This window comes from Xenopus laevis, chromosome 9_10L (assembly GCF_017654675.1).
Source record: "Xenopus laevis strain J_2021 chromosome 9_10L, Xenopus_laevis_v10.1, whole genome shotgun sequence".
Classification (NCBI taxonomy): Eukaryota; Metazoa; Chordata; class Amphibia; order Anura; family Pipidae; genus Xenopus; species Xenopus laevis.
Window position 1 is genome coordinate 131,145,581 of NC_054387.1, and position 10,468 is coordinate 131,156,048.

Below are 10,468 nucleotides of genomic sequence, written 5' to 3' on the forward strand. Positions count from 1 at the left end.
CAAAATACAACACAGTCACTCAGGATGGACAATCAGAACTTGGCTTGTGCTAAATAAACTGTGCAAACATGAACATCGTTCTAGGTGCACTTTCTAGTAGAGTTGCAATCTCAGTGCATCAATGGATGAGGTCAACACATTTTCACTTAAAAGTCTGTCTTTAATGGAAATAACTTAAATCATGTTAAGATAACAAAAAGGGGGTTATTAATTAAAGTTACAATGCCAAAAACTTGATACACTTTTGAGTTTTTTTTTACTATAAAATCCATAAAATATAATTTTTTGTGATTTATTGTATGGGAAAATTCTGAATCCGATAATCTGGCACTGAGTTTTGTGCAAAAACCCGAAGATTTTGTGGTTTTAGGGGAAAAAACTGAGTTTTCGGACAGAAAACCCAAAAAATTGTGCGTTTCGAATTATGGTAAGATTTTCAAATTAAACATCAAACCCAAATTATTATTTTTTTATGAAAGCATTTTAGGGAAAGCATCCCTACATTCCTCCGTTTTCTTTACCATTTAATTGTGTAAACAGGGCATGGGGATGGACATCAGGTCCCCCATTCTGGTGCACAAACATGAGATGATACAAGGCTTGTCTTAATAACAAAATGGCTGCTGACTGCTTGTTATAATTATGAATTCCCAGACTGATGGAAACAAGATTCAAAAAATGTATATAGTGTAATTAAAGTTCATTCTGCTTGACTAATGTCATAAAATAGGATTTGGAATAATTCTTTTTGGTTACGGGCCCCCTTTAATCTCACCCCCTAGAAGACAGCCCAGGCTTTGTTGTCATGTTGCTGTGATACATAAAGTATTTTCACATTTTTATTGGAAACATACTGTACAATACATTAAAATGGCTTTAACTTAATAGAACTTGAAATGGAGCATTTAGCCACCTGGATTAGTGATGTTCGGGCTGACACCACACTCCCCCCCCCCTGCCTGCCACCTTGAACTGCTGGCTTCCGACTTCCGGCTTCATTTTTTTTAAAACGTGCGCCTGCTCGCCCGCCCCTTTTGTGACATCATCGGCAGGGTGGGTCGGCACAGGTCTAAAAATGGAAGCCGGAAGTCGGATGGGGGCGGGTCGAGGGAGGGCGGATTAGGGTTGGGTTTGGGTTGGGTTTTACCCGAACCGCACATCACTAATCTGGATTGATTTATTGATTTCACATCAATTACATTTGTGTGTCTAGATTTTACATTATATAGCATTTATTTGGCACCACCATATGCCAGAGTTCTTTATCTTATACATCATTTTCTCTCCTAGTGGTGTTTACAAAATAAGATCCCTTTCACACTGTGGCCAAGAACCCATTAACCTGCTTGTATGTTTTTGGAGATAACCAAAACAATTAGAGAGAACATACAACCTCCTTGCATGTAGTGATAATGAATGCAGGACTCTATTGGTAGAAGACAGCAATGCTACCCATTAACATCACTAAAGATCACACACTGAAATGTGTAGGACTGGTCAGACCAGGGATGACTGTGACGTAACTTGCCAGCTTTATTACAATATATGGACAAACAATCCCTGTTTTGTGTAAGGGGGGGCATTTTAATTGCTTAATGAAAAAAAGTCCTATTTCTATTGTTAATGGGAGAGGGCAGAAGCCTCTTGTCTGCAAGATCCCAGAAGCATTGTGCACATTAAGAAAGACTCTAGAAGAACAATCCTAAATTCTTTCTCCATGATTTAAGATCCAGAGTGGTGTAACTTTCAAACAAACAACTCTCGTCCTCAACACCTCATCCAAGTAGCGATGCTAATGATCAGGACTAACCAAAGATCTCCTAGTATCACCCTGTAAAGAAAAAAGGGAGAGAAAAAAAACTCAATATCAATTATATCTGTGCACACAAGTGTTCTTATTAGTCTATTAGTCTTACACTAGCACACTAATATCGTATTTGCCAAAGGCAAATATAACATTATACTGTAGGCTGAACATTAACGATACAATGGTATCACCAGGTCCACGACCTGTATAACCCAGTATACGGATAGACTTATAAATGGTGCATTTTCAGTGCAGCTTCCTAAGAATAACCCTGCCTCCAATAAACTCAAAACATCTTGAAACAGATTACCAGTTAGGAGTTAACCCAACTCTGCCTATATCTGTAAGCTCAAGGAACTTCTTGAAGGCTTCTTGAAGGCTTTAAAATAAGGCCTACGTTATGCAGTATATTAAAGTATGTGCAGGAAAGAAGCAGCTCCTCTTTGTTATAGAAACACCAAGGAAATTATTAGAAATGAGGAAATCTGGCAATTGCTTATTAAAGCAGATTAATGCAATGATCAAAAATCATAATAAGTAAAGCATGAAACTTACCAGCAGAGAGAATGGATGAAGGACATCAAGCTCAAGGCCTTGAGTGTCAATCCAGATATTAATCCTATTTTTGTTGAGCCACTAGAGACACTATAGACACTAGGGACATATTTCCCAATCCAGTCCCTAAAGGCAGGCACATATGTATAGACCCCGGGGTAGGGCATGTTTCCACATCCAATTCCAAAGCTCACCACTCCAACCAAATAAAAGCTTCCTTCATAAGAACAAACAAGGGGCCCTCCACTGTCACCCTGTTAGAAATAAATATATAATTACATCAATGGATCGTCTGTCCCATCCATGATATATTTATACTAATATATATAAATATATATATATATATATATTAGTGGGAACAAGATATACCAATGGCATTTTAAATAAAGAGATATGTGTGTTTTTTTCATGCCTAGAATTTTCAATATTGAATATACATAATGAAAACCCTTCAATCCTAATCCTTCAAAGACTGGATAAATTAGCAGGAATCTGAATATGTGGATTACAGAGAAATGTATACATATACCAGTTACCTTTTTTTTATTTATTTTTTTTATAAAGAAACAGCAGACAGATTTATCAACATTAAAGTTAAAGTTTTTACCGCAATTCCAGTTTTAGTGGCAAAAAAAAACAAAAAACAAATTGACTTTTCTTATGTGGAATATTCAAGATTTATTAAGCCAAACAGAAACTCAAAAGCTGGGGAGCTTCTGTAGAAGGGAAGTATTTTAAAATGTTTTAAATTTGACGGTGAAAATCGATTGTGATTTTAGTGGGATTTAATTGCCTAATGATTTTAAGAAATCAATTTCTCGAAATTAGAGCTTTTTAATAGCAGATTTTGAGTATTCGAGTTTTTTTCTTTTTTTAAAAAAAATACTTAAAATTGGAATTTTAATAAATCTCCCTCCCATAGGTTTTAAAGGAGGGGCCTAAATAACACAATCCTAAAAGGAATGTTTAATATAGTATCCAGTTTGTCATTAATAAATAAAAACAGTTACTTCGAGATTAAAGGGGACTTTTTATCAAATCTAATAAATAGACGGCAAGATCACAAAAATATCACATTTAATTTTATGCCTAATTAAAGGTGGCGTTATTTTTTAATCTGGTTACTTAAAGGAACAGTAACATGAATTTTTTTTTTATAAAAAATTTGTTTGGCCTTAACGAAAAAAAAAACAAACCCCACATTTAACTTTACATTCACAAAGACTTTTATTAAAGGAGAAGGAAAGGTTAAAACTAAGTAAGCCTTATCAGAAAGGTCCATCTAAATATACCAGTAAATCCCCCAAAGTAGTGCTGCTCTGAGTCCTCTGTCAAAAGAAACACCACATTTCTTTCCTTCTATTGTGTACTCATTGGCTTCTGTATCAGACTTCCTGTTTTCAGCTTAAACCTCATTGCCCTGGGCAAGAGCATGCTCAGTTTGCTCCTCTTCCCCCGCCCCCTCCCTTCTCTACTGTAATCTGAGCCCAGAGCAGGGAGAGACTCAGGCAGGAAGTGATGTCACACCATGTTAATACTGCAGCTCCTATCCTAAACAAACAGAGAGTTTCTACTCAGGTATGGTAAAACATTCTACATAATAAATATAGCATTCTAGCTTGCACTATTGCAGCTAATCTATTGGCAATAAAATGCCTTCGTAGCTTTCCTTCTCCTTTAAAGAAATATCTTACCAATAACTCCGCTTGCTCTCCTCTTCTGAAAAGGTGACATGGCGACGATCCATCGGGTGGCGCTCTATTTCTCCTCCCTGCCTTCTATAGGAGTATCGGTAAGATATTTCTTAATAAAGTCTTTGCTAATGTAAAGTTTAAATGTGTTTTGTTTGTTTTTTTTCCGTTAAGGGCAAACAAATTTTTTATAAAAAAAAATTCATGTTACTGTTCCTTTAAGTTATATGCTGAACCTTGATGTTTGATGATTTACCATGGGCTGAACAGTTGTTTTACCTGACAGATGTTTTGTTTAACCTCACATTATAATTGCTTGAAGCTAGTAATCACTGGTCATGTGCAAAATCACTGGGTACAAGAAGAATGTTAACCAGCATATAAAAGTGAAATATTTATGATAAATTTCAGGGAACTTCATATCACAGCACTGAATCCCCAGTTTCACATGAGCGCAGCTTATATAAACTGCAGTGTGTATTTTCCTTTTACAGGTCATGGTCTCTTGAATAAACAATTGACAATGTCCTCCAAAATGAAGCATTATTGGGTCTTCTTCTACACATTTGTTACATCACAAACCTGACAGGAGTCTTTCCCACCATTGATGTCCTTTGCGCATATCATCTGGTCTGTAATGTAAATCTTGGTTTTATTTGGGTTATAATAGTTCCTACATTGCTCTGCGTTTATGATTCGCATCTGTATTTCTTGCAGGGTATTTGGACTTGACTTGGAAGCTACAAGAGATAAAATTACAAGCGACAACAGAATTTAACAACAGTACATCTACATATAGCCTCTGTTTCTTTATGCCATATTGACCATTGATGATGAAACATGCAGTGATGAGCTCCCTTACTTTCTTTCATCTACATCCCATCCATTGAATTAGGTGACTTTAATATAACCGTTTAACAATATTAACAACTCTTCTGTCTCTAAACTTCTTTTGCAAACATCTTAGGCTTATCGTTTCGCTCAAACTCCCCGTTTCCCCTCTCTGATCACAATATGCTCACATTTCAACTCTCGGCAATCCCCTCCTCCCCCCCCCTGCTATTTCCCAAGCTCTAGACATGTCACATTTTTCTTCTTCCGTTGACTCTCTTCACTCTAATATCTCGGCCATCTCTTGTCCTAATGTGGCTACCTCTGTCTACTATAGTCCTCTCACCACTGCCCTTAATGAGCTTGCTCCTGCAAAAACTAAACATGTTAGACACAAACCACTTTGGCATATTGCTCATAAAAAAATGAGCAATATGCACAACTTGTTGTGTTTGCCAGAGAGGAAGTAGAAATAGTTGCAGGAAATATCCAGTACTAACAATACCCATAGAAGATACAGCTGAGTTATTTGCACAGGAAGCAATACAGTGGGAGAAATCTGAAACTTTTGTTTAGAAGAGCAAACAAGCTTGAATCCATAATGTTCACAGACGACTTGGCCAGAAAATGACTCCATAAGCAAGTTTATATAGGACAATGAGGCAGCTTAATGTTTGTGTTAGATAATTACACAGCTGCACAATCAATAAAGATTGAAATAAAAACTCAAATGAAGGTTGTTTTGTTATTATTAACATGTATTTATATAGCACCAACATATTTTGCAGAGCTGTCACAAAGGCCAAGTGAATGGAGGGACTGGAGGAGGAGAGGGTGATCTACAGTGTCAAATGCAGCTGAGAGATCAAACAGTATTAGTAGTGAGAAATGATTGTTGGCTTTAGCTATTAAAAGGTAATTAGTTAGTTGAGCGCCTAGTCTACAACCAAATGAGGTTAGTCGGTTGTAGACTAGGCGCTCAAGTAGTTTAGAGATGAAAGGTAGCAGAAAGATTTTTTTCAGAATGGGGGTGACAAGAGCATGTTGGTTGAGAAGGAAAAATTCCAGTAGAGAGCGAGAGATTAAATGGATGAGTTAAGGCTTTGATTAGACAAGGATTGGTATTGTGGAGAATTTGTGAAGGAATAGTATCAAGTGGGCAGGTGGTAAGGTGAGAGGAGGCCAACAGTTTTGAGACTTCCTCATCAGTGACAGGGGTGAAGGAGCACAGAAGAGACTGGAGGGAGGGTGGTGGAAGTCTAGGGGGGTTGAGCAGTGTAATGTCACTTCTGATTGTGTTAATGGCGGAGAAAAGTTGTGCCAGTTTTTTTAGAAAGAGAGTTAATGGGTATAGTAAAGTATGTTTGTTTGGCTTGGGAAAGGCTGGTGTTATAGGAGTGCAGGGCAGACACTCATGCACACTTGAGCGTTGCTGGTGCAAAACCGCTTAGAATCAGACTTTTGGAGCTACAAATTTACCCACTCCTCCAGCATTTCCCAAGCCAAACAAACATACTTTACTACACTCATTAACTCTCTTTCTAAAAAACCGACACAGCTTTTCTCCACCTTTAACACTCTTCTTTCCCCTTCTCCATCCCCTCCGTGAACATCTGTCTCTGATTAAGATATTGCTGAGCACTTCAAAAACAACATTGACTCTATCAGAAGTGACATTACACTACTCAACCCCCCTAGACTTCCACCACCCTCCCTCCACACTCCCCACTCTCTACACCGTTTTATTCTTCTCCTGCTGATCACTCCCCTCTAATTGTGCCTCCCCTCTCCCAGTTGTTCCTAATTCAGGTGCCTCTGTTGCCTTCCCCTAGTTCCAACCAAGTCATTAATGTTATCTAACTCTTTAGTGAGGTATTGATACTTCTGCAGCCTCCATTCTAGGTTTGACCAATGTGTTACAGTTAGCTTGGACCAGAACATGAACCAGCCAAAGACTGCTTGTCCTATGAACCAGCTTTAGGCAACAGAATAGAGAATCAGGAGGCAGTCTGAGATTTTGTTTCTGGGTTGCAATTCTCCTGCCTCCTTCAATTCATCATCTGTTCTATGCTCTAGCCAGTGTTTTCCCACGCCAAACCTCCTAAAGCAGAAGTTCTGCATGTCATAAATAGCAAATATACTCACTATTAAATTCAGTAATTCCCCAGCCGGTCACCCAACAGCTCTGTCCAGGAGAAAATACAGCGGAAGCTGTAGGGAGACAAACAGGGATGATGTAGCTTGTGTAGGACACGTTCTGGGTAAGCTCCACAAGGGCTATGTCAGCACTGTAATCCAAGTCACTGTAATTAGGGTGTATAAAGATGTTTTTCACTGAGACAGTCATTTCCTCATTTTCATTTCCACTTATTGTGTTGGCTCCCAGAATAACAATAATGCAGGAAGCATTTGACCTAAAAACGAGGAAATGGGTTGGTAGGGAGATATAAAGGGACCCAATGAGGGATTTGGGGATGGAACTGTATGTCCTAACAAACACTGACCTTGTTAAGCAATGAGCAGCTGATACGACCCACTTGTTACTGACAAGAGACCCACCGCAGCGGTATACACCAGGGCACCACAACAACACCTGCCAGGGATACTTGCCCTTCTTTGCATCCTGCCCTCCCACAATGCGTTCACTGATCTCAACGGTTTTTCCACAGCCTGGAGTGTTGTATAAAATTAGCACCATGTAGAACACAAACCATGTAAAACAATACAATATATGTTTTTAAAAAGGGCAACTACTAAACACATAATCACAAGCCTGAAAAGTATCAAGGAATTCATCAAAATAGCCAGACTTTAGGTGGGTCAGGGGTATAACCGGGCAGGGTTTATGAGGATTAAAGGTATTTGCCTCACAATGCAGCAATGTCACAGACAGTGACATAGAATCTACATTCGGTGGATAAAAGACACCAAGGGGCCGATTCATCAAGCTCGAGTGAAGGATTCGAAGTAAAAAAACTTCGAATTTCGAAGTATTTTTTGGGCTACTTCGACCATCGAATGGGCTACTTCGACCTTCGACTACGACTTCGAATCGAAGGATTCGAACTAAAAATCGTTCGACTATTCGACCATTCGATAGTCGAAGTACTGTCTCTTTAAAAAAAACTTCGACCCCCTAGTTCGGCAGATAAAAGCTACCGAAGTCAATGTTAGCCTATGGGGAAGGTCCCCATAGGCTTGCCTAAGTTTTTTTGATCGAAGGATATTCCTTCGATCGTTGGATTCAAATCCTTCGAATCGTTCGATTCGAAGGATTTAATCGTTCGATCGAAGGAATAATCCTTCGATCGTACGATCGCAGAATTTGTGCTAAATCCTTCGACTTCGATATTCAAAGTCGAAGGATTTCAATTCCTAGTCGAATATCGAGGGTTAATTAACCCTCGATATTCGACCCTTGATGAATCGGCCCCCAAGTGTCATGAAACATAGGGCACTATGGAGTTGAGGGGGCATTAAAAGTTGCTCCTAGGCACAGAGGAGGGGTGGGCAACAAATGTACCTTGGTCAACATTGCCACAGAAGCCCAGGACAACAGCAGATGCATGAAAACCATGTGTATAGTGTTGTCTCAAATTTCTGTGCCCCCATGATGCCCCTATTGATGAAATTATGACCCTCCAATGGAACCTGGTCCATCCAGCCTCTTCAGCTTTCCTGCCCTAAGCAATTGTCATACACTTAAAGGGGACCCATCACCCAAAAAAAATATTCAAAATCCTATTTTATCACGTTAGTCAAGCAAAATGAACTTTAATTGCTCTATATAAATTTGCACTTACACAGCACAACATTAGTAAATCACCCTAATATTTATGGATCTGGTAGACTTTGGTGTAAAAAAAGTATATGGTTTCCTGCTGACAGTTGGGGGCAGTAACATCAGTGTCCGCAATGAAAATTTGAATTCACTTTTTTAATTTTGTGGTCTTGACATGAAAAATACTTTGTTTTGGTGAGCCAATGCATATTTGGTATCAAACTGTCCATATGGCATTCATATTTAGGATCTTTTTATATTTGTACCTAATGGTATGTGGGAGATAAGGTCCTGAAGATCTTCAGTAGATTCATGTAAACTGGTAGTTTGAAATACAAATATATAGTTACCCATTTTGGATTTGGAAGAAGGGTATATGGTTTTTTTTGGGGTGAATTTATTTGCTTTATAAAGTCTTATAAATGTGTTGATGTTGCAGTAGCTGAATTGACCACAGTGGCAATTTGGATGCACTTCTTTCATTTTCGGGTATCTACGTGTCACATACTTTGTTAATTCTGTGTTTATTGTTTTACATTCATTTTACTTTTACAAAAATGTTGGCAATAAACATTCATTTTAGATATAGTTGTACATAAAGAGATAGAAAAAGCAGTGGGAGATGCCACACTACAGTGCTCATCTGAGACTCTCTTTGTACATAAGCCTTCCCACCCTACTGCTGATGAGAAGCAGATAACACTTAGGGGCCGATTCCTTCAAGTGAAGGATTCGAAGTAAAAAAACTTAGAATTTTGAAGTATTTTTTGGGCTACTTCAACCATCGAATGGGCTACTTCGACCTACGACTTCGGAACGAAGGTTTCGTAGTTATATATAGTTCGACCATTCGATAGTCGAAGTACTGTCTCTTTAAAAAAAACTTTGACCCCCTAGTTCGCCATCTAAAAGCTACCGAAGTCAATGTTAGCCTATGGGGAAGGTCCCCATAGGCTAGGCTAACTTTTTTGATCGAAGGATATTCCTTCGATCGTTGGATTAAAATCCTTAGAATCGTTCGATTCAAAGGATTTTATCGTTCGATCAAAGGAATTATCCTTCGATCGTTCGATTGAACTATCTGTGCTAAATCCTTCAACTTCGATATTCGAAGTCGAAGGAATTTAATTCCTAGTCGAATATCGAGGGTTAATTAACCCTCGATATTCGACCCTTAGTGAATCGGCCCCTTAATACATTGACATTAGATATCAAACTATACGTACCCTTCTCAGCTTCACAAATTGTATAGAGGCCTTAAAAGAGATTAAAAAAAAAAAACACCATTCAGTTCCAGGCATCAAATGAAAATATGAGGGTAATTAGGATTATTATTATATAATAATATGGCACACCCTTCTTAAATGAACCACAGTGTTTTATTTCTGTTGTGGCTGCACATTAGAATTGTGGCTTACATTCACTGCGAATACATAACTTTTACTATTTTATTCTTTAACAAAACCAAAAGAATATTAAATTCCTGCTTAAAAACACAAAGGGGCACAACAACTTAGGGTCGAAGTGGATTCAAAGTGAATTTTCAAATTCAAAAAACTTCGAATTTCGAAGTAATTTTTTGGGTACTTCGACCATCGAATAGTCCAACTTTGACTCGAAGTAAAAATACTTTGACTATTCGACCATTCGATCATCGAAGTAGTGTTTCTTTAAAAAACTTCGACTTCGCCACCTTAAAGGAGAAGGAAAGCTACGGAGGCATTTTATTGCCAATAGATTAGCTGCAATAGTGCAAGCTAGAATGCTATATTTATTCTGTAGAATGTTTTACCATACCTGAGT

The 10,468-nt window shown here is 38.2% G+C and overlaps 1 protein-coding gene across 2 annotated transcripts; it reads right to left on the reverse strand.

Annotated features, from left to right (window-relative positions):
• Nucleotides 1-814: 814 nt before the first annotated feature.
• Nucleotides 815-7,820, reverse strand: LOC108703877 (serine protease 27). Of its 2 annotated transcripts, XM_041576990.1 has the most exons (5): nt 7,389-7,815; nt 7,030-7,298; nt 4,636-4,793; nt 2,363-2,616; nt 815-1,831 (listed from the first exon to the last, which is right to left on the reverse strand). In XM_041576990.1, the coding sequence occupies exons 1-5, from the start codon at nt 7,580-7,582 to the stop codon at nt 1,768-1,770; spliced, it is 939 nt and encodes a 312-aa protein (XP_041432924.1). In that variant the 5' UTR covers nt 7,583-7,815; the 3' UTR covers nt 815-1,767. The 2 variants fall into 2 exon arrangements, with proteins under 2 accessions (XP_041432924.1, XP_041432923.1); XM_041576989.1 differs by having other exon boundaries at nt 7,030-7,820.
• Between the last annotated feature and the right edge of the window lie 2,648 nt (nt 7,821-10,468).

Excerpts from the sequence above, each read along its gene's own strand:
- LOC108703877 (XM_041576989.1), bottom strand. The coding sequence starts at position 7,582 with ATGGTGCTAATTTTATACAACACTCCAGGCTGTGGAAAAACCGTTGAG. Across the intron at positions 2,617-4,635 it reads GTGGGAAAGACTCCTGTCAG|GGTGACAGTGGAGGGCCCCT; the intron begins GTTTGTGATGTA and ends TATTTCTAACAG. Across the intron at positions 1,832-2,362 it reads TTCATCCATTCTCTCTGCTG|GGTGATACTAGGAGATCTTT; the intron begins GTAAGTTTCATG and ends TTTTCTTTACAG.